This window comes from Balearica regulorum, chromosome 13, assembly GCF_011004875.1.
Source record: "Balearica regulorum gibbericeps isolate bBalReg1 chromosome 13, bBalReg1.pri, whole genome shotgun sequence".
Lineage (NCBI taxonomy): Eukaryota > Metazoa > Chordata > Aves > Gruiformes > Gruidae > Balearica > Balearica regulorum.
The window spans coordinates 2,011,658-2,036,219 of NC_046196.1; the positions used below are offsets into that span (position 1 = coordinate 2,011,658).

At 67.3% G+C, this 24,562-nt stretch overlaps 6 protein-coding genes across 12 annotated transcripts in view; 5 read left to right on the forward strand and 1 right to left on the reverse strand.

The window, feature by feature from the left end:
* Positions 1-1,572, forward strand: part of PIEZO1 (piezo type mechanosensitive ion channel component 1 (Er blood group)) — a 25,575-nt gene extending 24,003 nt beyond the window's left edge. For all 4 annotated transcript variants that reach the window (XM_075765754.1, XM_075765758.1, XM_075765756.1 and 1 more), the window contains 4 exons: positions 47-169; positions 281-360; positions 476-674; positions 800-1,572. In XM_075765754.1, the coding sequence (XP_075621869.1) occupies positions 47-169; positions 281-360; positions 476-674; positions 800-1,049 (652 nt within the window). In that variant the 3' untranslated portion in view covers positions 1,050-1,572. The remainder of the gene's footprint in view (positions 1-46; positions 170-280; positions 361-475; positions 675-799) is intronic.
* Positions 1,565-5,700, reverse strand: CTU2 (cytosolic thiouridylase subunit 2). The gene is made up of 15 exons (XM_075765766.1): positions 5,572-5,700; positions 5,011-5,085; positions 4,400-4,478; positions 4,256-4,315; positions 4,120-4,180; positions 3,729-3,838; positions 3,341-3,621; positions 3,128-3,263; positions 2,848-2,979; positions 2,649-2,740; positions 2,464-2,555; positions 2,278-2,365; positions 2,122-2,188; positions 1,987-2,045; positions 1,565-1,903 (listed from the first exon to the last, which is right to left on the reverse strand). Exons 1-15 carry the CDS (start codon positions 5,649-5,651, stop codon positions 1,840-1,842), a joined length of 1,476 nt encoding a protein of 491 aa, XP_075621881.1. The 5' UTR covers positions 5,652-5,700; the 3' UTR covers positions 1,565-1,839.
* On the forward strand, positions 5,684-13,075 carry RNF166 (ring finger protein 166). 3 transcript variants are annotated; one of them, XM_075765769.1, is made up of 6 exons: positions 5,684-5,943; positions 7,045-7,201; positions 8,097-8,209; positions 8,568-8,682; positions 9,253-9,360; positions 10,339-13,075. In XM_075765769.1, exons 1-6 carry the CDS (start codon positions 5,699-5,701, stop codon positions 10,402-10,404), a joined length of 804 nt encoding a protein of 267 aa, XP_075621884.1. In that variant the 5' UTR covers positions 5,684-5,698; the 3' UTR covers positions 10,405-13,075. The 3 variants fall into 3 exon arrangements, with proteins under 3 accessions (XP_075621884.1, XP_075621885.1, XP_075621886.1); XM_075765770.1 differs by lacking the exon at positions 5,684-5,943 and adding an exon at positions 6,028-6,708; XM_075765771.1 differs by lacking the exon at positions 5,684-5,943 and adding an exon at positions 7,325-7,550 and having other exon boundaries at positions 7,067-7,201.
* A 1,194-nt stretch (positions 13,076-14,269) lies between these two features.
* On the forward strand, positions 14,270-15,528 carry SNAI3 (snail family transcriptional repressor 3). Its single transcript, XM_075765722.1, has 3 exons — positions 14,270-14,358; positions 14,600-14,977; positions 15,347-15,528. The coding sequence occupies exons 1-3, from the start codon at positions 14,280-14,282 to the stop codon at positions 15,526-15,528; spliced, it is 639 nt and encodes a 212-aa protein (XP_075621837.1). The 5' UTR covers positions 14,270-14,279.
* A 2,043-nt stretch (positions 15,529-17,571) lies between these two features.
* Positions 17,572-20,794, forward strand: MVD (mevalonate diphosphate decarboxylase). Its single transcript, XM_075765718.1, has 10 exons — positions 17,572-17,696; positions 18,234-18,304; positions 18,411-18,525; positions 18,617-18,763; positions 18,838-19,037; positions 19,200-19,274; positions 19,499-19,717; positions 19,806-19,921; positions 20,003-20,111; positions 20,526-20,794. The coding sequence occupies exons 1-10, from the start codon at positions 17,627-17,629 to the stop codon at positions 20,604-20,606; spliced, it is 1,203 nt and encodes a 400-aa protein (XP_075621833.1). The 5' UTR covers positions 17,572-17,626; the 3' UTR covers positions 20,607-20,794.
* A 612-nt stretch (positions 20,795-21,406) lies between these two features.
* On the forward strand, positions 21,407-23,927 carry CYBA (cytochrome b-245 alpha chain). Of its 2 annotated transcripts, XR_012837611.1 has the most exons (7): positions 21,407-21,607; positions 22,277-22,346; positions 22,558-22,632; positions 22,906-22,989; positions 23,067-23,148; positions 23,243-23,512; positions 23,623-23,927. XR_012837611.1 is itself a non-coding variant. In XM_075765773.1 (6 exons), the coding sequence occupies exons 1-6, from the start codon at positions 21,550-21,552 to the stop codon at positions 23,423-23,425; spliced, it is 552 nt and encodes a 183-aa protein (XP_075621888.1). In that variant the 5' UTR covers positions 21,407-21,549; the 3' UTR covers positions 23,426-23,927. The 2 variants fall into 2 exon arrangements, 1 of the variants encoding a protein (XP_075621888.1); XM_075765773.1 differs by having other exon boundaries at positions 23,243-23,927.
* Positions 23,928-24,562: the final 635 nt, after the last annotated feature.

The window sequence follows — 24,562 nt, forward strand, 5'->3', positions numbered from 1 at the left end:
CCCCCCCCCCCACATGCTCAGCTTCTGCTGCCCGCTCTGCCCGCAGGGACCTGGGCAAGGGGGGCACGGTGGAGCACACCTTCGACAAGCACACCACCGACCTGCAGCCCGGCGCGCCCCAGCGCATGGAGCTGGCCCAGCTGCTGCAGGGCACCCGCGACACCCCTGTGTGAGTGTCCCTGGGGGGGGGTGAGGTGATGGGGGGGCTGGACACCCCCCCCCCGCCATGCTCGTAGGGATGGTGCCCCCCCTCACCCCAGCTCACCCCGCTCTCTTGCAGGCAAGTGCCCAAACTCTTCCCCAAATACATCCGGGCGCCCAATGGCCCCGAAGCCAACCCCGTCAAGCAGCTGCTGCCAGGTGGGTCCCACCGTGTTCCTCCACACACACACAAAAAAAGAAAAAAAAAAAAAAAATCAATTGTTGGGGCACACCGGTGTCCGTGCTGTGCCCTGATGGTGCCACCCCCCGGCAGATGGGGAGGACAGCTACCTGGACGTGGAGGTGCAGCTGAAACGGGAGCGAGCGGGTGCCGGCCGAGGGGGTGACAGCTTCTTGGAGTGGTGGGTGGTGCGGCTGAAGGAGGCACCCCCCCACGACGGCAACATCCTCCCCATGGTCATCTTCAACGATAAAGTCAGCCCCCCCAGCCTGGGCTTCTTGGCTGGCTACGGGTACGTGGAGGAGGCGCGGGGGGGGACACGGACACCTACCACCCGGCTGAACCCCAGAAGGGGTGCGAAGCGAAGGTGGGGGTGTGAGGTACAGGATGTGGCCCCCCCCCCCCTTGGTTTTGCAGGATCATGGGGCTGTACGTCTCCATCGTGCTGGTGATCGGGAAGTTCGTGCGGGGTTTCTTCAGCGAGATCTCGCACTCCATCATGTTCGAGGAGCTGCCCTGCGTGGACCGCATCCTGAAACTGTGCCAGGACATCTTCCTGGTGCGGGAGACGGGCGAGCTGGAGCTGGAGGAAGAGCTCTATGCCAAACTCATCTTCCTCTACCGCTCCCCCGAGACCATGATCAAGTGGACGCGGGAGAAGGAGTAAGGGGAAAGGGCTCCGAGCCGCCCCCCTTCCCAGGGACATCACCGCCAATGCCTTAACCAGCCCCCCCCCGCCCAAGTTGGGGCCGTATCCTGCCGGGGGAGGCAGTGGGACGCAGGCCCTCGCTTTTAGGAACGATATTTTTCTTACGTTGCTTTGAAGCTGTCAGACCTGCGGAGACCACGTCGTGCCTTCCTGGGGCTGGGGGCGGGGAACAGGAGCCGGCCCCCCACCACCCGCTGGGCACCCCTTGCTGCCGGGCAGGGTGGGGGGGTCAGGAGCCGGCCCGTGCCCCCCCTGCTCTCCCCAGCCCTGCTCCAGAACCAGGTTGAACTCAGAAGCAATAGCCCCCCAGCCCCAGGACGGGGGGCCCCAGGCTGTGTCCCCCCCACCCCCCAGCTGGAGAGGGGGGCTGGCAGCCCCAGCCGGACTCTAGACACTTGTGACTTTGTTTTTGTTTTTTTTTTTTTTAATTAATTCAAATGGTTTATTTATACAGATCTAATAAAACAAAGCTGAGACCTCCCCGGCTGACACGCGGCTGGGGTGGGGAAGGGGGGTGCAGGGTGGGATCGGGGACCTGCTGCCCTGGGGGTACCAGCACCCCTGGCCAAATGGGGGCTGGGGGCTTCACCTGCCCCCAGCTGTAACCAAAACGGGGTGTAAAAGCAGCTGCCTGGGTGCCAGGGGGTCCCAGGGGCTCTGGTCCCCCACCACCCCGGCAGCGTGGCACCCTGCCCCACTGGTGCCCCAAAGGGATGGGGGTCTGTGTCCCCCGCCGTCCCCAGCCCCTTCAGCTCTTGCCGGGCTCCTCGTCCTCTGGCGGGACCTCCTGGCTCTGCGGCTCCAGCTCTGCTCTGCAAGGGACGGACACTGTGCACGGACGGACACGGCCCCGGGGGCTGAGCTACCAAGGAGGGGACCCCCCGTTCCCCCTAACCTGCGGATCCGGCGCTGAGCCTCGGCACGCACGTAGGGCGGCAGCGTGGCGAGGGGGCCCTGCAAGAGAGGGGCTGTGGGGATGGGGACCCCCGTCCCTGAGGAGAACCACTCCGCTGCACCCCAAAAGCCTTACCAGCTCCTTGAAGGTGAGGCGGCAGCTGTAGCACAGCAACGGGATGAAGGCAGCTCTGCTCTCAGCCCTGCGGGGAACAGGGACCGTCAGCGGTGCCGGTACGGCCGGTACGGCATCCCCGGTGCCGGCACGGCACCCTCCTGCCCGCGCGCTCACCCCGCTGCCGGGGCGTCCTGGCAGCACCCGTTCCCCGCCGGCTCTGGCTCCTCCATGATCAGCGTGGGCTCCAGGGCCAACTCCTCCTCTGCAAGAGCCGGAGAGCAGGGGTGCAATTGGGGGTGCATGACTGCTCCCCCAACCCCCGCCAATCCCTCGTGCCCCCCGCTGCTCCCCCCCACTCACCCCCGGCGATGTCGAGGGCGCAGAGGCAGAGCAGGCAGCGCTGGGACTCGCTGCTCGCCTTGGCCGGGGCCGGGCTCAGCTTCTCGCCCGTCCTGCAGCCAACATGGGGGGTGAGTGGGTGCACCCCACTCGCCCCACACCCCCCCCCGCCCCCCTGGGGTGCCCCTGTGCGGGGGACGCCGTACCGGTAAACGGTGCTGATGGTGGAGGGGAAATCCTCCTGCAGCCCCAGGAGGAAGCGCTCCATCAGGCGGTGGACGCTGGGCTTCTCCCGGCGCTGGGCGAGCGAGCGGAGAGCGCAGGGGTGGGACGGGGGGGTCCCACGTCTGCCACGAGGACCCCGAGCTCGGGATCCCCCCCACGGGGCACAAGGCATGTCCCTACCTTGGTGGGCAGGGGCGGCGCGATGACGGTGGGGACGTCGAAGAAGTGGTTGTAGAAGGCGATCTCCTTGGCCATGTACTCCCGCATGGGACGCACCACCATCACGTCGCCGTGGCGGTCGTCCACAAAGCCCTGCGAGCGCGTGGCTGCCATGCCTGCCCAGGGACCGTGCCGCCACCGAGCCGCAGCCCCCCCCTCCCCTCCCCATGGCATCATGTCACCCCTCCAGGCGAGGACAGCCATCCCCGGCTTGGGGACAGGGTGCCGGCAGGCCGCTCACCGTGTCGACGGCGAGGAAGGCGCCGCGACCCAGCGCCAGGTTGGTGAGGAGCTTGATGGCCACACGGGTGCAGCTCTCGCCAGTCATCACCTTGGTGTAGCCCCTAGTCCGGGCCGTCTGCAGGATGAGGTGGGTCCTGGGGGACAAGGTGACGCTAGCTCAGAGCTACCGTGCCACGCCGAGCGCCAGCGCCGGGCAGGATCGGTCCCTCACCGCAACATCTGCAGCAGCTCCTCCCTCGCCGTCGGCGTCTCCACGGCCTCGAAGAGCCGCAGCAGCTCCTGGGTGCGGGCGGCGGGGGGCAGCCGGGGGGCAGCCGAGGGTCCCGCTGGTGTGTCCCGGGTGCCAAGGCCAGGCAGCGAGGTGTCCCCGTTCCCGTCCCCCTCCTGCCGCTGCTGCTGGATGAAGCCCTCCACGGCCTCCTTGTAGGAGGGGCTGGGCTTGCCGGACGCCCCCGGCCCCGGCCGCAGGATGGATGCGGGCAGCTCCAGTGCCTGCGGGCCAGAGACAGGTACCAGGGGGAGGCTGGAAGCAGCCAGGCGTGTTCCCCTGCCCTGGCATGTCCCCCCGCCCCGGCGTGTCCCCCCTCTCGCCCCTGTACCTGCTCCAGGTGGGCCAGGTGGTAGGGGAAGCCGGTCGCCTGCAGCAGGGTCTCCATGCGGGCCAGGCTCTGCTCCCGCTGTGCCGCGCTCTGCCCGCGCACCGCTCCCTCTGCAAGGCAGGCGGGCAGCGCCGGGGCCACCGCCACGGTGAGGAGGGGGCACCTACCTCCCACCCCCGGGTGACGGGGACACCCCGGGGTGCCACAGCCTCGCCAGGCTTGGTGGCAGCCCCGAGCGCTGGCATGGCGCAGACGGACCCTACGCTGGGAACGGGCAGCAGGGCAGGAACGGGCAGCGGGGCCAGGATGGGGCAGGGAGCAGGCAGCAAGGCTGGGGGCGGGCAGTTGGGCAGGGAGCGGGCAGGAAACGGGCAGCAGCGCCAATCCTTACCATCAACGTAGAGGAGGCCGGGGACGAAGCGGAGCCTCTTGGCCGTCTCCCGGCTGAGCCCCTGGCAGAGGCGCAGGGTGAGGGGGGTGGGTGAGTTGTGTCCCCCCCGACATCCCCCCCTCACCCCCACTCTCACCTCCTGGACCTGTCGGAGCATGGCGCTGGAGGCTGCCCCCCCCGACAGCGCCAGCAGCACCTGCGGGGACACGAGGGATGGTCACCAGCCCCAGCGCTGCTGCCCGGGTCCCCCCCACATCCATGTCCCCCCTCCCGGGGGTACCTTCTCTCCCGGGAAGATGACGCGGTTCTTGCCCAGCATCGCGCGGAACTTGTGCACAAAGTACTCGCGGAAGCAGCCGCTGCAGGGACGCGGGGACACGGCCCTCAGCCACAGCGTGTTCCACGGCCCCCAGCCCCCATGTCCCCAAGTCCCAGTGTCCTTGAGCTCCCCGTCTCCAAGCCCTGATGCCCCTGAGACCCGACGATATCCCCAAGCCACAATATTCCTGTGCCCTGCTGTCCCCAAGCTCTGCTGTCCTCAAGTCTTGGTGTCCGCAAGCCTTGATGTCTCTGAGACCTGATGTCCCTGAGCCCCCATGTCCCCAAGACCTGATGTCCCCAAGCCTTGAGGTCCCTAAGCCTTGAGGTCCTTGAGACCCAATGTCCCCAAGACTTGGTGTCCTCAAGCCTTGATGTCCCCAAGCCCCGATGTCCCTGAGAACCGACGTCCTCGAGCCCCAATGTCCCCAAGATCTGATGTCCCCAAGCCTTGACGTCCCCAAGCCCCGATGTCCCCAAGACCTGATGTCCCTGAGATCCGATGTCCCAAAGCCTTGATGTCCCCGAGCCCCGATGTCCCCGAGCCCCGCTGTCCCCGTCCCGGTCCCTCACCGGCAGAAGGCGTCCCCGAGGCGGATGATGAGGGCGGCCGAGCCCTGCCCGCACTTCATGCAGGGCCGCGGGTGGCTGCGGGGACACGGGCGGTCACCGGGCAGCACCGGGGCGGGGGGGCTGGTCCCCGACCCACCCCAGGGGCCGTACCGGGCATGGGGGGACGGCGATATCCCGGTCCCTGGGGCAGCGCCGGGGGGTACCGGGGGGCTACCGAAGACAGCACCGGAGATACGGGGCAGGGGGGGGGGGAACCGGAGGCAGTACCGGGAGGGTATCGGAGGCGGCGACGGGCGGCAGTACCGGGGACACCATCAGAGGCAGCACCGGGGGGTACCGGGGACAGTACTGGGGGATACCGGGGGCAGCACCGGGGGGGGGCACTGGGGGCAGCACCGGACGCAGCACCGGGGGGGTACCGGCGGGGTTACCGAAGGCAGCACGGGAAGATTACTGGGGGGAGTACCGGGGAGGTACCGGAGGCAGCACGGAGGGGATCCCCGGGGGGTACCGGGGGCGGTACCGGGGGAGGCCAGCCCGGGTCCCGTGTCGGGCTCCCACCTGTGTGCCGGGACGCGGCGGCGCCGTTCCGGTGCGGTGCCCGCCCCGCACCCTCCGCCGTCCCCCGCCGCCTCGCACATGCCGCTCCCGTTCGGCCCCGCTCCGTTCCGCTCCCGGCCGCGCGGCGATGACGCAACGGCGCGCGGTGACGTCAGTGCCTCGTCATTCCCCCCGTCCCGTCCCCCCCCCCCCCGCCGCCATGTTCCGCAGCCTGCTGGTGGCGGCGGCGCAGCGGCCCCAGGCCCCGGGCGGATCCCCCCGGCCGCCGCCGGCCCCCGGCCCCGCCGCTGAGGCGCTGGAGGCGCAGTTCAGCTGCCCCATCTGCCTGGAGGTTTTCCACCGCGCCGTCGGCATCGCGGGCTGCGGACACACGTGAGCCGGGGCCCGGGGCGGGGGCGGCGGGGAAACCCCCCCCCCCCCCCCGCCTGGCCCAACCTCCGGGGCCGGGCCCGCCGCGCTCGCTGGGTGCCCCCCCCCCCCCTACCCCGGCACCGGGACCCCTCTGTCCGCAGCCGGCACCCGAGGGTCCTTCCCCCCTGCCCACGCTCAGCCCCACCTGGTCCCTGCCGCAGGGGCTGCCCCGGCCCCCCGCACCCCGGCAGTGCCGGCTGGGGTCTTGTCTGGCTGGAAACCCTGCCCTGACCTACCCCCCCCGCCCCCTCCGGCCTGGGGGGGCCACCCATGGGTGCTGTGCCCTGATCCCCGGGGAGAGGCAGCCCGGGGTGCTGCTGTCAGGGAGCTGGGGTCCGCTTGTCCCCCCCACCGTTTCGGTGACACCTCGGCCTCCTTTCCCGGCCAGTGTCTGGGACACTTCGGCTTCGCTGGGTCTCGCTCTTCCCCCCCACCCCCCCCAGCTCGTTTGGGGCTGGGGTCACTTCACAGAGGTGATGCCGGGGAGCAGGGACAAGGGGCACCATGGCTTCCCCCCTCCCCATGCAGCGGCAGAGGCGTAGCAGCATGTCATTCCCCCGTTCTGGGTGACGTGAGCTGGGTGAGCAGGCAGAGGGGACGGGGACTCTGTGACAATTGACATTGTGAGGACCGAGCTGCTTTGCCTCATGCCCGGGGCTTGCTCTTCCTCTCTGCTGCTTCGCTTCCTCGTCCGCGCTCCTGCAGGCGTAAGGACCTTGAAATGAGGTGAGCCAGGCGCTAATGCCCTCGCTCGCTTTAGTCCCACGTGGCCTGGATGCTCTGCACCGGCTTTTGCTTGGCTCCGTTCAAATCTGCTCCCGGCCGTGGGTCTCGGAGCAGTTGTTTGTGCCAGGAGCTCCTATGGGGCTTGGGCTGTACCTGGCCTCCCCGTGCCCTCTCCCAGGCTCCCAGTTCTGTCCAGTTCCTCCCAGTGAGGATGCCGATCCCTGCGGTTTGGGGCTGCGCAGGAGTCCCCGAGAGCGGGTGTGCCCCGGGGCTGGGGTCCCGCTTCCCCTCCTTCTCCTGAGCTGGGCCACTCGACGCTGCTCTCTGTGCCCCCAGGTTTTGCGGGGAGTGCTTGCAGCCCTGCCTCCAAGTGCCATCCCCGCTCTGCCCGCTCTGCCGCATGCCCTTCGACCCCAAGAAGGTGGAGAAGGCTTCCAGCGTGGAGAAACAGCTTTCATCCTACAAGGCTCCCTGCAGAGGCTGCAGCAAGAAGGTAAAGTTCGTGGGGGAAGGCTGCCTGTCCCCGTTCTGCGTGGGCATGGCTTTGTTCGGCTGCCACGGGAGGGAGATCGCTTTGCTGTCCACGGTTGGGTTTGCAGAGTCCCCTGTTCGGCAGGTCCCCAAACTGCGCCTGTGAGGTGTGGTGTCCCCTGCGTATCACGGCTGCTGCCATGAGCCAGGCGAGCGGGGCTGTGTGGAGATGAAGGCGCTCTCTCCCAGCTGCCTTTGTCAGCAGACTGGAGCTATTATTAGACACTGGGGACCTTCAAAAGCAGGCTGAGGTTTTCCTGCAACACGGGAGAGGCTGAGACAAGCCAGCTCTGCTGCTGCTCCTAACGAGGGTAAGGATTTAGCTCTTGCTTAAGGTGCTGTGATCCCGATGGCTGCAGGGGAGCTGAACCAGCAGTGTCCCAGTCTGGTCTGGGATGCCTCAGGGACTGGCTGTAAAGCTGTGATTCCCGGTCTGTCTCCATGTGCTTTCTGGCTTCCGTTAACTTTGGGGATCTTCTTGTAACTCCCTGGCTACTGCGCAGGAACAATCCTGTCCGGTGTCAGAGCAGTATGGGGTTTCCACCTGTCGGCGGTTCCCCTTTTGCAAAGGAGAACGGAGCTAGTGCTGCGGTAACGCAGCCTGGGTGGCTTGCGTGTGACCTCTGGGGACGCGCGCAGCGAGCACACAGCCCCAAATCCCTGTCCTGCGAGGAAGGATGATCTGGCGCAGCGTTTTCACGCTGGTGTGGGTCATGCTACGCAGATCAACGTTTGCTTTGACGTTGACTGGCCAAAACTGCTCTCCTGAGCTGCAGCGGAGGCTCCAAGCGCTGCGTCTGGCAGGGAAAGGTGTTCCTGCAGCCTCCAGAAATGTTTCTTCTCTCCCTGTTCTCCAGGTGACCCTCGCGAAAATGCGCTCTCACGTCTCGTCCTGCGCGAAGGTGCAGGAGCAGATGGCCAACTGCCCCAAGTTTGTTCCAGTTGTCCCTACGTCCCAGCCTATCCCCAGGTACTGCTGCATATTGGGTAGGGAAACGTGTCCCTCCTTGCGTGCTGTCCCTCCATCTTCGCTACAAACCCTACGATCCAAGCGTGTGTTTTGCTTTCCCCTGGGCAATCACAGCGAGAAACATCAGCACCTTTTCCCTTCTGGGATCGGCAGCCCTTGCGCTGCCCTGTGTTTCAGAGCATCGTGTGGGAAGGAGGACTGACCAAACCAGAGTGGTTCAGCCTGGGGTGGGAATGGGCTGGGCTGGTTTTCACCATGGGTGGGTGGCACAAAGCCGAGCGGGGGCGGCTGAGTTAGTTTGGAAGGAGTAGATCCAGACCTTTCTTGGGGGATCTGAGCTCGTCCTTGCTCTCTTTAGCAATATTCCCAATCGCTCGACGTTCGTGTGCCCGTACTGTGGGGCCCGGAACCTGGACCAGCAGGAGCTGGTGAAACACTGCATGGAGAACCACCGCAACGACCCAAATAAAGTGGTGAGTGACGCTGGGGTGGGCTCGTTCTGCACAAGGTGACTGGAAGTCCAAATACACCGTAGCTGATGCTGCATCTGAGGCCACCGGCATGTAGAGCTGCTGCTGTGTGTAAAGTGCAGCTGTGTTTTCAGCTGCTTTAGTTTGTTTTACATCCCTTTGATGGGAGGTGGGGACCTGCTTCTGTTTGCTAGAGGCTCTTTGGAACAAGCTGCCTACATCCCCCTGCGCCTGCGACCTGGGTGGTGCAGGATTTCCTCTCCCATCCCTGCTGGGTTGACCGAGGCAGGGGACTTGCAGCTCAGAGGCGCTTGTGCACAAGCGAGTGACTTGTCAGAGTGCTCAGAGCAGCCTGGGCCACGTGCGGGAAGCTCTGTGCACTGAGGGATGTGCTCGTGGGGGGGTGGGACCCCCTATTTAGCACATCCTTTGTAGGATGTCCTCTGTGAGAGGAGGAGGGCTGCTGATCACCCCCCCATCATGTCCTGGCTGCATCAGCCCCCCCTGGGGAGATCGAGGCGGAGGTGTCTGTGCCCACAAGTCACGGTTTTCCTTCGTCCCTGCTCGCTGCAGGTGTGCCCGGTCTGCTCAGCCATGCCCTGGGGGGACCCCAGCTACAAAAGCGCCAACTTCCTCCAGCACCTCCTCCACAGGCACAAGTTCTCCTACGACACCTTCGTGGTGAGTACGGCCCTGAGCCGAAATGGAGTCGTCTTCCCTGCGTCCCGTGCCGAGCAGCTGGGAGATGAAACCAGCCCTTCCCTTCCCGTGCCGGGACCAGCCTGTCCCACTGTGCGGCCCCTTGGGAGGGGAAGGGGATGGTTTCTCCTTCGGGCTTTGCAGGGGGCACGTGGCACACGTGTAGCCCCACTCGGGAGACCTCTGTGTGTGGGGCTGGTCTCCCTGTTTGCCCCAGAGGGTGCTCGGGCTGGTCATCATCGAACACAGCAGGAAAATGTCTCTGAAAGAGGAGAGGGAAACGTTACCGCTCTCTGTGAAGATGGGCTGTTACCTCTACATGCTCCATTAAACTCTGTCCCTGGGGAGCAGCAACACAAAAGCCCTTTTCTTTGAGGCTTCACAAGCAGTGGGAGGGGAGCAGCCCAGCCTCGGGTCTTGGGGGGTCTGGCTGCATGTGGGGGGTGTCCATTGTCCCCTTCTTGGGGGGTTGCTGACCCCTCCTGTGTGGGGGTAAGGGTGTGATCGCCCAGCCTTGGCTGCAGGGACCGAGGGGTGGTTTTGCTAGCATCTTGCTTTTATTGCAGGGACACTAGATTTCAGGGAAAGGAACCTCCAACTATTTACAGAGAAATATTCTCACTTTGGGAGCGGTTGCTGTGTTGCATAAACCCAATTTGGAGTGCTGGAGATGCCCGCGGTCTTGCTAGAAAGCTTTGCCCTTTGGCCACAGCTTCTTGTGTGGGCATGTTTCATCCCTGCCGGGTCTCAGACCGGGGCTGACGCTGGTGGAATCCAGGCAGGACAGGGACCGTGGGCACAAAGGACCCCCCAAAAAGCATGGCATTCCTGGGACGCGTTTGCCAGAGGAGGTGGAAGCTTGCAACGTTGGGGTTAAGGAGCCAGGGCGAAGCTCCGACAGAGGCTGTGTGCCCCGGCCGTGCCAGCTCTCCTGACGGCCCCTCTCTTTTTTTCCTTTAGGACTATAACATTGACGAGGAGGCAGCGTTGCAGGCTGCCCTGGCTCTGTCGCTCTCCGAGAACTGAGGGTGACTGCGGAGCATCGGTTCTGACCCCCCCCCTTGCACCCTGTCTCCTTTTGCACACTCGGCCTTCCTGCCGGGGAGGCACGGAGCTCGTCAACCCCCCCGGCACCCCTGGAGACCCGCTGCCGCCTCTCTCCCCTCTCCTCTCTGGGCAAATCCCACCTTGTTTAAGAAGGTGGAGTCTCTTCGGTGTTGCACTGGACTGGTGAGTGAGGAGAGACGTCCGCTGCTGGGAGGAGAGAGGAGTCGGTGCCGAAGGGCTGGGATCGTTCCTCGGTTAGGCATTTCATATCCGTATACGGAGTATATACCTGTATCCAGATCTATTTATTATTAGATGCTTTTTGGCACCATCTGTCTTCATGCTCTCTGTCGCAATTGAATAGGTACATCAAACTATGATGCATTTTATGCAGAAATGCCCTAGATTGAAACTGCAATCATCCACCTCCTTTTTGAAAAGGAAGAAAAAGGCACGGAGCATCTTTTTTGAAACTCTACAAGGCTATTTCCAGAGACGTCGGTCTGTCCCATCCCTGATGCTGCAGGCAGGAGCTGCCTCCTTTGCCTGCTACTGCAAGACGGTTGCCCTCGTGTTCCCGTGATGGTAGCGGGTGCGGACAAGTCCACGGGGACAAGTCCGGCGTCCAGTGAAACTCTCACCTTCCTTGTTTTGTACCGGCTCTTGTGATACTGAGTTCTTGCATTTTTCTACATTAATCGGCGTGATGCCTTTTCCACGTTTTATAGAGCGGGAACAGAAGCTGTTACTCTTCACACTGCAATATCCGTTACCAGGGACAAGAGTATTTTTATGGAACATTACTAAGAAAGTATATTTTTCAAAAAAACAAAAAAAACAACCAAACAAACATGCTGTGGATTTGAAATCCGACGGGAGGCAGGAGCCGGACCCTGGGCCAGCACGCGGGACTCTGCGGGGGCCGTGGGAAGCCCGCGGGTGTCCGCTTCGGTTATTTCTGGGCTGTTCCCTTCCCTTGTCGTGTTTCTCCGCAGGCGGGTGGTGATGCAGGAGAGGCCGGGTCAGAGCGGCCCCTCATCGGCTGGAGGAGCGGGTGCCGAGCAGCTCGCCGAGCTGCCTTTTTGAGGAGCAGCAGCCCCGCTTGTGTTCTCCCAGAGCCACTCAGCCAGCCGTGCTGAGCTGCTAAACCTCTCCGGGGCGTGTGGTCAGGCTCGCGATGGCTTAACCCTCGCAGGCAGAGCGGCTCCGTGGCGGTGCTGGACGTGACCGTGGGCAGGGTGGAATCCAGAGCGGCAGTTTTCTGTCCGCGAGCGTGCGGTGAGGGAGCAGGCGGGTTAGCTGTGGCACGACGGGTGTGCGGGAGGGATGTCTGGATGTGCGGGAGGGATGATGTCTGCCTGTGCAGGATCCCATCCCCAACGCTCAGCATCCTGTCCCCCTGAAATAGGGGACTGCATCTCCCTTTGCCAGGGCTCGCTCTGGGAATAGGACACACCTGGGCAGGAGTTGATACCAGAGATGCTCCGTAGCGTCCCGGTGACCTGTGTCCCCCCTCCCCCAGGTCCCCTTCCTCTCTGCCCTGCCTGCTGCTGGCAGAGTTTGTTCCATGGGGCTGGGAGAGGAGGGAAGGGAGATAACCCTCTGCCAGGCCTTGGGCGGGCTGCTGCCCCCCCTGTGCAGCAGAAGTTGTGTCCGACCTGAAGGGTCGTCGCTGGGGCTGGGGGAGAGGAGCTTTGTGCTGGGACCCTGCTTCCCCTCCGTGGGGTCCCACCGGCGACGAGATCAGCCCAAGGCCCACAGGGAAGGAACTGCGGGGAGGTGGCGATGCACGATACCTGTTGTGCCGCCTTCCAGCACGGGTGTGCAGAGAAGTGCGGGAGAGCAAATCCCTCCGCGTGTCCCTGCTCGGAGAAGTGCTCTTTCGTGGTTTGTCTGAGACTTGGCTCCAGTTCCAGCTCTGCTCTAGCAATACTGTCTTGTTTTCTTACTTTTGATTTAAATAGTACTGAGTGGGTTTTGGGGCTGTGAGCTCCCCTGTGCCACCGGCAGCCCTACGAGGAGCGTGCAGAAACCATCTGCTCCCCTGGCAGAGGGCAGGGAAAGGGCTGGAGCTGCTCCGCTCCCCTCCCTCGAGGAGGGATGGGGTCTTCTTTTACCAGCGCGGCGTTGCTGGCACCTGCCCAGCGCAGGGGCTGTCCCTGCGGGGACAGAGACCACTGGCGTCTCCCAGAATGGACCCGGGAGGGTTTCCCTGGCCCGTCCCCAGCTGGAACCCTCAGGTCCTGGAGCAGCCTCCATCAGAGCTCTCGCAGGGAGCTCCTTGCCTCTGGGACAGCACTATTAACCTCTCTTCTTCCTCCTCTTCCTCCTCCTCCTCTTCTGTGCCCCACAATGCCAGAGCAGGGGCAGCAACGGCTGCTTTTGTAAAGCACTTTAAGGCCTGGGCTGCGAGGGCACGGGCAGCTCCGGCCTCTCCCTGCTTTGCACGGGGTCGGGTCCGGCTCTGCCCGCTGCCAGCCGGGCTGTGCTGGGGATCCCGCCGTGCCGCCGGCCGTACTCGTCTGTGTTACCCGCAACTTTTTGCATAACTAGAACTTTTAACGAGACGTACTGTTTTTTGAAGAAGAATAAAATCAATGACGTATTTGTAGCAAACCATTTTTCTCAATAAAGGCAGTTTCATCCACAAGCGGCCTCGCTGTGCTATCTCTGCCACGGCTTCGGGGTGCAGGACGCGGCTGGGGGTGGGTGCCCCCCACCCTGGCTTATCTGGGCTGTTCCTTCCCCAAACGCAGGGCTTGTCTTTACAGCTTCATTCCCGACTCATTGACAGCGGCGGTGCTGCCGCGGGGTTTGGCAACGCGGGTTTCATCACCCCTGCCCTGGGTGTCCCCACAATGCTCCCCCAGATCGAGCACTTCACCACCCGCTGTCCCAGGGCCAGGTGTTGCCAAATCTGCCGGGTGCTGGCGTGTGGCTGGGGGGGGGGTGTGTGCTCCCCCTGCACCCTTCCTGGCACCCCACCAGCGCTGTGTGCCGCTGCTGGCAGCTGCATCCTGGCGCTCGGAGGGAGGACGCTTGGCACCCGACGCTGTCCTGGGGAATGCAGGGGGTGTTTCTCCTCCGGGTGTCCCTGGGAGGTGTCCTGGCTCCGAGCCCCTGCGGGGCTGTCGGGGTTCCCCAGGGACACGAGCTGGCTCCCTGCAGCCATTCCCTCCGGGCCCCGGCTGCGTGTGTGTCCCTCCTCCCCGGGGACCGATCTTGGGGGGGGGGGGCAGCTGCTGGTGTCCCCTCAGAGGGGCATGGCCCCGTGGCTGCTGGCCCAGGGACAGTAGAGGTTTTGGGGACACAACGGCTGATCCCACTGAGGAACCACCTTATCTGCTGCCCAGCCCTCCCCAGACAGCCCACGCGAGGCTTTCCGGGGCCGGGAGGGCACTGCGGTGGAGGGGACGGGCAGGTGGCTGCCTGTCCCTGTGCGGAGAAGGGGTGTCTGGGGGTCCCCGTGAGCCGAAATCCCTTCTCCGTCCTACCCCAGGCGGGTATCAGGGGGGTCGTGCGAGTGTGAGCGAGCCCAGCCGGGCAGGGGGATGCTGCGGGCAGCGGGAGCCCGTCGGGTGGTGGTGCCGGGGGATAGGGCTGTCCCCAACGCCGTCCCTTGTCCCTTGCACCTGCAGCGGGGATGCTGGCGGCCAAGGCCAGCCCTCGGGCAGCGGTTGGCCCCGGGGCTCCCCGGGGGCTGCCCATGCTAATGAGCCCCGGGGCCTTATGGCACCTGCTGGCGCCCGTGGGGACACGGCACGGGGACACGGAGTGGGGACACGGAGTGGGGACACGGCACGGGGACACCGCACAGGGACACGGCACGGGGACACAGCCCTGTCTGTCCAGCCATGCCCCGCTCCTTCCTGGTGAAGAAGCCCTCCAGCACCCGCATCCCCAACTACGGCCAGCTCGACACCCGCGCTCGCGGTAAGCTGGGCTCCAGCGGGCGCTGGGGGTGTCTGTGACTTCCCCCTTCCCATTTTGGGGGGGGAAGGATGGGTTTTGCTCTGTTTTGCGGTGGGTGCATCGGTTCTGCCGTGCACAGGGGCGGGAGCAGAGCGAGGACCTGGTGCAGATGAGCCCCCACGGGGTGCGTCACCCCTGGGGGGCTCCAGGGACGGGGTGGGCAGGGTCCCTTATCCCTTAACTCCCCTCCCTGCTCCCGCAGAGCTCAACGGCTCCTCTGACTGCGGGGGGCCGCTCGTCCCCGTCTGCCACCAGCCCCCCACACCCCCCGCTTCCCCTCGCCCGCCGGACCGCTGCTGCCTCCTCACCTTCTTCTCCCCCCCGCTGCCCCCCGACGCCAAGGCTCCCCCCATCCCAGCGGGTACCCACAGCCCGGGCACCCCCCTGAAGGACACCCAGACCCTCAACCTGCCCCCGCGGCGGCGGAGCTTCAGCTGCCGGCACTGCACCCGGGCGTACGCCAGCCTGGGCGCCCTGAAGATGCACATCCGTACCCACACCCTGCCCTGCCTCTGCCGCCTCTGCGGCAAAGCCTTCTCCCGGCCCTGGCTGCTCCAGGGACACATCCGCACCCACACAGGTAAGGATGGGACCCCCCGGCTGCTGCTGGCCCCGCCGGCACCTCTGCTTTTTGGGGATGATGGGTGCAAAATCGTCATCTGCCCAGGCTCGGCGTGGCTTGCTCTCTGGGAGGGAGCTGCTTGGGGTGGGCACGGCCGGGGGTCCCGGTGCCGGCGTGCACCGTGAGTCCTGTGGGAGACCCCACGGCAGGTCCCACTGTAATAGCGCCCACTGGGAAGGCACCGGTGGGTTTCAGGGAGTCCTGGGAAGCGCTGGGGGTCAGGGGGAGGCACGGGGAAAGGTGATGAGAGCAGCACGGGAGGGGACAGGGCACAGGGGAGCAGGAGGAAGCCGGGGTACGGGGGTGCCATGACCGCGTGTCCCGCAGGGGAGAAGCCCTACGCCTGCCCCCACTGCAGCCGGGCCTTCGCCGACCGCTCCAACCTCCGCGCCCACCTCCAGACCCACTCGAACGTGAAGAAGTACCGGTGCCGTGCCTGCGCCAGGACCTTCTCCCGCGTCTCGCTGCTGGCCCGGCACCAGGAGGGGGGATGCTGCGGGACGTCCTGAACCCCCTGCCACACGCAGCCACCCCGGAGAGGGCAGCGAGCCCCGTGCCATGCCATGCTGTGCCACGTTGCGCCGTGCCACGCTGTGTCGTGCCGTGCTGCACCATGCCATGCCGTGCCGTGCTGGTGCAACACCCCGAGAAGGGACACATGAGCATCGGACGGGACTGCCTGGACTTCAGCAGCGGGGCGCTGAAGCCCCACGGCTGCTCCCCGGTGGCTCTGGGGCTGGAGGACACGGTGCCTGGCCCGTTCCCCCCCCTCTCTCGGGTACCGGGGAGAGTTCTTACCCTTTACACCACAGGAGCCATTAAAAGCGGAGCTGAGCACTTGCAGGCGTGAGCAGAGAAAGTGTCCCTTATTGCTGCCAGGGCTGTCCCTGCTCGGCCGGGATCGTGTCCCTCTGCGCTGCACAGAGCATCCTCCTCCCTCTCCCGCATCCCCGCAGCTCCCTGCCCGGAGGACAGGGGATGGAGCGGGGTCCCTGTTTGCCCCTGTGCCCCAAAAAAAGGGACCCGGTGGCCTTTTGGGCTCACGGCTGCGTGGCCCCGGTGCCGTGCTGGGGTCTGGCCTGGCCAAGGGGGGCCGGGATGGCAGGGACGGTGGGGACGAGGACACCTGCACGTGGCCCTGAGCATCCCCGTGGCGTGGGGAGACTCGGGGTGACGGTGGTGGGACCATCCCCGCCGCCCTCCCCATGGGCCCACGGGGGTGGAGGGGGGGGGACAGCCCCGACCCCACTGGTGTCACCCCAGGCGCTGGGGCGTACGGGGGGGACACGGTTTGGGGCGGTGCTGGAGGAAGCCGCCGCGTGCACCCCAGGCTATTTGCAGCTCTGCCCGGCTAAATCGGGCCCCGCACCTGTGCCGGAGCGGGGGGAAAGAATCCCACACCCCAAAATAGCCGCGTGCTGACCCCTCCCGCCCATGGAAAATGCTTATAAATCCCCGGGGGGGGGGGGGGCATGGCCAGGGAGCCCCCGCCACCAAGGGGGTCCCCAAAGCTCCGGGCTGTGGAGAGGGGTCGCGGTGGGGGATGCCGCTGCCCTCATCCCTCTGGGTGTTTATTTGGGGTGGGATGGGACCCATGCCCCCACCCCCCTGCCAGCGGTGACCCCGTGGGAGTGGGGCTGTGCCCACCCGCACCACGGTGTCACCCATGTGCCCGGCTTGTCCCCGGGCACCCGGATTTGTGGGATATTTTCCACTGTGAGTGAGTGACCGGGGGATAAAAATATCCCGGGGTGGGACGCGGCGGGGCCCGGCTGGAGGTGCCTGTGGGGCACCCCGGGAGGGGGGTGGCTCCCAGCCCCTGGCATACTGGGGGCACTGGGAGCACTGGGCAGGGGCACCGGGGGCTCTGGGGCTACTGGGGTCACTGCAAGCACTGTGGAGGGATTGGGAGCACTGAAGGGACACTGAGGGCACTGGGGGCACGGGAGGGGCACTGGGGTATTGGGGTACTGGGCATACTGGGAGCACTGGGGGCTGTGAAGGCACTGGGAGCACTGGAGGCACTGGGATACTGGGAGTATTTGGGGCCCTGAAGGGTTTGGGAGTACTGAGGAGGTACTGGGAGTATTGGGAGCATTGGGGTGGGGTACTGGGGTTTTGGGAGCACTGGGAGCACTGGGAGCACTGGAGGGGTACTGGGGACACTGGGGCAGTGCTGGGGTAACTGGGAGCACTGGTGCATTGGGGGTACTGAGGGCACGGGGAGCGCGGGGCTAACACCGGAGCACGGAGGTGTCGGGGGTTTGGGATTACTGGGAGCACTGGGAGGTAACTGGGGACATCGGGACCACCGGCTCGGCCACGGCCCCGCCCCCGCAGGTCCGTCACGGCGCATGCGCCGCTCCTTCCCGACTCGAAGATGGCGCCCCCGCATGCCCGTCCCAGCGCCGGCAGGGGGCGGGATGGGGCGGGGCCGTTCCGTGGTCCGATCGCTTTCATTGGACGTTGTGTGCCGGGCGCTGCCGCGCCCACCAATGGTGAGGCGGTGACCCGCCACAGGCGACGGCCACGTGGGTGGTGCGGAGGCGGGGTTTGAAGCCGCCCGGACCGAGCCGGGAGCGCCCCGGGAGCAGCAGCGGCAGCGCGATGGCGGAGGAGCGGGCGCTCGCCATGGTCACCTGCACGGCCCCCGTCAACATCGCCGTCATCAAGTACTGTGAGTACCGACGCCCCGCGGGCGGGTGGCGGCTGTCCCTGGGGCCGGGACCCCCCCTCGGTCCTGGGGACCCCCCGGGACGCGACCCCCGGGCGCAGCGTGGGGCCGTGCGGGGCGGAGACCCCCTGAGTGGGGCCGGGCCGGTGGCGGGGCCGGGCTTGGCACCTGCCTGGGGCTGGGAGCGGGCAAAGATCCCGGGCCAGGCCGTGCCGGGCCAAGCTGTGCCACGCCATGCTGTGCCGTGCTGTGCCGTGCCAACCTGTGCCGTGCCGTGCCGTGCTGTGCCAGGCCAACCTGTGCCACGCCGTGCTGTGCCGTGCTGTGCCAAGCCAACCTGTGACAAGCCGTGCCGTGCCGTGCCGTGCCAGGCCAACCTGTGACAAGCCGTGCCGTGCCGTGCTGTGCCAAGCCAACCTGTGACAACCCGTGCTGTGCCAGGCCAACCTGTGCCAAGCCGTGCTGTGCCAAGCCAACCTGTGACAATCTGTGCCGTGCTGTGCCAAGCCAACCCGTGCCATGCCGTGCCATCTCTTGCAGGGGGCAAGCGGGACAATGACCTGATCCTGCCCATCAACTCCTCCCTGAGCGTGACGCTGCACCAGGACCAGGTTGGTTTGGGGTCAGGGTCGGGGTCAGGCCCCTCTGCCCCCCAGCCCGTGCACAGGGGGGTGCTGAGCCCCCCCGCCCCCCGTACTCAGCCCCTCTCCCCGGCAGCTGAAGACCACCACCACGGCTGCCGCCAGCCGGGACTTCGCGGAGGACCGGCTGTGGCTGAACGGGGAGGAGGCCGACGTGGGGCACCCCCGGCTGCAGGCCTGCCTGCGGGAGGGTGAGTGTCCCCCACCCAGGCACCCGCGGGGGCCCGGTGGGGTGTCCCCCCCAGTACCGACCCCCCCCGCCTGGCTCCTGTCCCCTCGCAGTGCGGCGCCTGGCCCGCAAGCGCCGGGGCGGCAGCGCTGACGACACGGCCCCGCTCAGCCTCTCCTACAAAATCCACATCGCCACCGAGAACAACTTCCCCACCGCCGCCGGTTTGGCGTCCTCCGCCGCCGGCTACGCCTGCCTGGGTGGGTGAGCGGGGACGCGGGGGGTTGGCGGGAGTGTGTGCACGTCCCCCCCTGACCCTGTCCCGTCCCCACAGTGTCGGCGCTGGCGCGGCTGTACGGCGTGGAGGGCGAGCTGTCGGAGGTGGCGCGGCGCGGCTCGGGCAGCGCCTGCCGCAGCATGTGGGGGGGCTTCGTGCAGTGGCAGCGGGGCGAGCGGCCGGACGGCAGGGACAGCCTCGCCCACCAAGTGGCCCCCGAGACGCACTGGCCGGAGCTCAGGGTCCTCGTCCTGGTGGTGAGGGACTGGGGGGGGGGGGGTACGGCCAGACCCACCACCCCCCGTCTGGGTGGGATTTGGGGGGAGGGTGCTGGGAGCACCCTGATTCTGTGTGGGTGCCCAGTGGGTGCCCCTCGCTGGGGGTGGGGGGGCCACATCCCACGGCCTGTGCCCCCCCAGGTCAGCGGGGAGAAGAAGCAGGTGGGCAGCACGGCGGGGATGCAGACCAGCGTGGACACCAGCCCCTTGCTGAAGGTACGGGGCAACGGGCCCGATCCTGCCCGGGGCAGCTGCCTGCCCCCTGCCTGCAGGCAGGCGTGGGGTCCTGTTTCCCTCGGAGGGGGCATTTCTCCGTGCTGGAGGGCGTGGAGGGAGGGCGGGGGGGCTGCGCTCGCGGTGCCACCCGAGCAGAGCCCAAAGGGTCGCGGTGCCACGGGTGTTCCCGAATTGGGGCAACCGTGACCCGCCTGCCGCGGCAGCACCGGGCGGAGGTGGTGGTGCCGGAACGCCTGGCTCTGATGATGCGGCACATCCGTGAGCGGGACTTCGAGGGCTTCGGGCAGCTCACCATGCAGGACAGCAACCAGTTCCACGCCACCTGCCTCGACACCTTCCCCCCCATCTTCTACCTCAACGACCTCTCGCGGCACATCATCGCCCTGGCACACCGCTTCAACACCCACCACGGGTGCACCAAGGTACTGGCCGGCCCCACGGGGCTCCCGGTTTGCTGCGGTGCCGTGGTCCCTCACCGGGTCCCCGTGTATCCCCCCCATCCCGCCGCAGGTAGCCTACACCTTCGACGCCGGCCCCAACGCCGTCGTCTTCACGCTGGCCGACACCGTGGCGGAGTTTGTGGAGGTGGTGAGACGCAGCTTCCCCCCCGCCACCAACGGGGACCAGTAAGGGCAATCCCTGGGGGCAGCGGGATGGCGGGGGCTGCGGGCGGGGGGGCCGGGACTGAGCGCTCGGCGGTGCTGCAGGTTCGTGCGGGGGCTGCCTGTCGGCTCGGCCTCGCTGCCGGAGGAGCTGCTCGCGGCAGTGGTGACGGAGCCGGTGCCGGGGGCCGTCCGGTACATCCTGCACACCAAGGTAGGGGGCTGGGGAGGGCTGTGGGGGGGTGTGGGGCAGGGGGACCCGTCTGTCTGGCTTCCGCAGCGAGGCTCTGGCCCTGTCCCCATCCCCTGGGGTGTGCGTGGACCCCTGTCCCCAGGGGTGCACAGGACCCCCATCCTTGTCCCCATCCCCAGTGAGGTGTGTGGGACCCCATCCCCAGGGGTGTGCATGGACCCCCATCCCTGTCCCCGTCCCCAGGGCTGTGTGTGGGACCCCATCCCTGTCCCCAGGGGCGTACAGGACCCCGTCCCTAGCCGTGTTCCCGCTGGCATGACCCGTGGGCTGGCCTTTTGGGGTCTGCGGGGCCCCGAACTGCCCCATAGCCCCGAGGTGGGGTCCCCGCAGGAAGCGGGGCTCCCCGGTGCCCCTAACCCGTCTCCCGCCCTGCAGCCCGGCCCCGGTCCCCAGCTCGTGGATGACCCCAGCCAGCACCTCCTGGGAGCGGACGGGCTGCCGCGCCGCCGCGCCTGAGCCCCGGTGACGCTGCCGGGGATGGCCGTGAGGCACACGGGGTTGGGGGGGCTCTGCCGGTGCCACCTGGGGGGCTCGGGGCACTGAGTCCGGCCCGGTGCAAAGTTGTCCTCAGTCCCAGGGTGGGATGTCACCCCCGGCGGCTGGTTTTTACTCTTTTGTAAGGAAATAGAGGTTTTCTGGCTGCAGCGTTGTTTTGGGGTGTACGGGCTCCGCGGGCGGTGCTGGGGCAGGGTGAAAAGGTGGGGGGCAGGAGGGAGGGGGGTTCTTCCTCATGGCTCTGCCGGGCCCTGCTGGGACTGATCCTGTCCCCCAACCCCCAGGTGTCCCTGCTGGGACTGATCCTGTCCCCCCTCCGTGGCCCCTGTCCCCCCCCGTGTCCTTTGCAGGGCTGATCCTGTCCCCCTGGACAGCCCCCCATGACCCCACATGGCCCCGTCCCTTGGCCATCCCCTGTCCCCCCCATCCCTCGCAGGACTGATCCTGTCCCCCTCCCTCACCTGGGGCTGGTCCTGTCCCCCTGCAATCCCCTTGTCCCCACCATGTCCCTTGTGGGGTCGATCCTGTCCCCCTGCACCGCACTGATCCTGCTCCCCCCCCCCCCCATCCTCGTCACCCCAACATGTCCCCTGTGCCCCCCTGTCCCTTGCGGGGCCGGTCCTGTCCCCGCACGGCCCCTGTGCCCCGCTATGGCCGGAGCCGCGTCCTGGGGGCCGGGCCGGGCCCCCGAGGGGGCGGGGCCTGTGGCGGAGGGGGCGGGGCCTGTGGCGGAGGGGGCGGGGCCTGTGGCGGAGGGGGCGGGGCCTGTGGCAAAGGGGGCGGGGCGGGCGCGTGGTTACATTGTAGCGCCGTATCCGCCTTCCGGGTCGGGCCGAGCCGAACCGGGCCGGAACGAACCGAACCGGGCCGAGCCGAGCCGAGCCGAGCCGAACCGAGCCGAGCCATGGGGCAGATCGAGTGGGCCATGTGGGCTAACGAGCAGGCGCTGGCGGCCGGGCTCAGTGAGTGGGGGGGGGCCGGGGGGCGCAGGGGATTGGGGTGAGGGTAGAGGGGCGGGGGGGGGGTGATGGGCACCTGGGTGCCGCCCCCGCCCCGCGCAGGGACCCGGCTCCCCCCCCCCCACACCCCCCCCGGTCATGGGTGTTCCCTCAGGAGCTGAGCGGGCAGCCCGCTGGCCCGGGGCGGGGGTTGGGGGATCGGGCGGGGGGCTGAGCCCCGGGGGGGGGCCCGCAGCGGCTGGGGGCTTCCGGGGTGGCGCAACCGGGAGGCGCCGGGGAGGACCGGGAAGTGCCGGCCCCGCTGGGGATGCGCAGGGCTAGAGCCTCTTCCTCCCCTTCCTCCCCTTCCTCCCCCTCCTCCCCTTCCTCCCCCTCCTCCCCCCAGGTTTCTGCCCCCGCAGGGCAGCCGGACAGGGGCAAACCTCGTATGTGGAGGTGGCGTGTGGCCACGGGGCTAAAACCCCTCCCCGACCCCCCCCCTCCCCAGCCCGGAGCCCCCCGGTTCCCTTCCCTGGATGCAGGGGGGCCCGCACACAGCATCTCCCTGGCCCCCCGCATGTCAGGGGGCCCGGGGCCATAGTCCCGGGTTTAGGGGGGCTGTATCCCGGGTTTGGGGGGGGGGGGGGCGTATCCCTGGGCAGGGACCCCAGCAGCCCCCCTCTGTCCCCGCAGTCATGCTGACGGGCGGGATCGTGGCCGTGGCGGGGCAGTTCAAGGGCTGGTACTTCGCGGCGTACGCCATGTATCCTTGGGGAGAGGATGCCCGGGACCGGTCTGGGGGGGGGAAACCCTGCCCCGACTCACGGACGGGGACAGACATCCTCCTCCGCCCCGGTCTGGGCCCAAATCACTCCTTCTCTGCCCCAAACAGCCCTTTTTTGGGGGGGCGAGGGTTGTGCCTAGGGACTAATCCTGGCGCCGAGCACCCCTTTCCTTGACCCCCCCCTCCGCAGCGTGGCGGGCGTCTTGGTCTGCCTGCTCGAGTACCCGAGGAGCAAGCGGAAAAAGGGCTCCACCATGGAGAGGTGGTAAGTGATGGCCCCCTTCCTCACCTTCCCCACCCCCCAGAATTGGGGGCCCTGGTACTGCCCCCCCCCCCCCGATACGGGGACATGGCACCGGGGTCGGGAGCGGTGGGATGGCAGCAGGGCTGGATCCCGTGGGTGGGTGCTCTGGGGTGTCCCATGCAGGGACAGCGTGGGGATGAGGGTGCTTTGGGGCTGGGTGCCTCCCTTCGGGGGGGGACGATGACACACCCCCTCTGACCCCCCCCCCCCCCCCCCCCCGGCATCGCTCTGCAGTGGCCAGAAGTACGTGACGGCGGTGGTGAAGGTGTTTGGGCCCCTCACGAGGAATTACTACATCCGCGCTGTCCTGCACGCTGCGTAAGTGGGCTGTGGGGTTGGGGCTGGGGTGCAGCCCCCCCCCCCAGCCCCCCCTGAACCCCCGTTCTCCCATACAGCCTGGCTGTCCCCGCTGGTTTCCTCCTCTCCACCATCCTGGGCACCGTCTGCCTGGGCATCGCGAGCGGCATCTACCTGCTGGTGAGTGCGGAGCTGCTTTGGGGGGGGGGTTTGGGGGGGCTGTGTGCCCTGCCAGAGGAGGGGGCCCCTCCTGACGGCCCCCATGGCTTTGCAGGCGGCGGTGCGCGGGGAGGAGTGGAGACCCATCGAGCAGAAGCCCCGGGAGCGGCCACACGTGGGGGACACCATCAAGCAGCCGCCCAGCAACCCCCCGCCCCGGCCCCCCGCCGATGCCCGCAAGAAGCAGCCGGCGGAGGTGGGGGGGCAGGTGAACCCCATCCCCGTTGAGGCTGAGTAACGGGGGGACCTTCTGCCACTGCTGCGCCGCTTGTGCTCCCGCTTCCCAGCTGCACCCCGGCCCCTCGAGGGGAAACCGGGGTGCCTGGCTCCTGGGGATCCCCAAATCCCCGGGGATGCTCTGCTCCTCAGGGCGATCCCCAGCTCCTGGGGATCCCCAAATCCCCGGGGATGCTCTGCTCCTCAGGGCGATCCCCAGCTCCTGGGGATCCCCAAATCCCCGGGGATGCTCAGCCCCTGTGGGCTTCCCCTGCTCCGGGGGATCCCCAAATCCCCGGGGATGCTCAAGCCCCCTGAGAGGTTCCTAACTTCCCAAGGGATCCCAAGCTCCTGGGGATCCCCAGATCCCTGGGGGTGCTCAGCTCCCTGGGGACTCCCCAGCTCCCCGAGGGGTCTGCAGCCCCCTGGGGATGGGGGGCATCGGGCAGCTCTGCTCCCTGCGCCGGCTCTCGCTGTTTTTTGTAACTTTAGCAGTTGCTGTTGTAATAAAAAGTGGGAAAGGCGCCGGCTGCCCTGCCTCCCGCTCCCCGGGGGGGCTGCAGCTGTGGGGCTGGGGGGGTTTGAGGTCAAACAGCCCGATTATGGGCAAACCCTGTGGTGCAGCTGAAGCTGGGGTGGGGGCGTGCAGAGTGGGGCCAGCGGAGGGGCCAGGGTGACGTCCTCAGGGGGCGCGTGGGGGGGGGGGGCCCTCACGCTGCTGCGCCCTCGCAGAGCTTCCGTGGACGCAATGGTGGGGTGAAGCTGGGGGGACGTGCGCGGTGTCCCCTGTCCCCAGGGGTGGACCTGCACCCCAGCTGCACGGTGTGTCCCAGGGGAGCCCCCCAAGACCTGGGGTGACCCCCCCCCAGCAGGGAAAGTGGAGGTGGTGACCCTTGGTGGTGACAAATCCTTGACCCTCTTGTGCATCAGCAGCTGCTCTGGGCCCACCTCTGCCCCACGCGTGCCCCCCAGCCCGGTGAGGGGTGCACCCATGGGTGCTGGCAGGGCACGCGGGGCGGCCCCAGCAGGTGGCGCTGGGCCCACGGGCCGTGGGTGCTGGGGGCAGAGCTATGGGAAAGGTGTGGGTGGCGGGGTGCTGTGGGTGCTGGGGCTGGTCCCCTCCAGGGATGGGGATGGGGGGGGGCACCCCCCTGCTCTG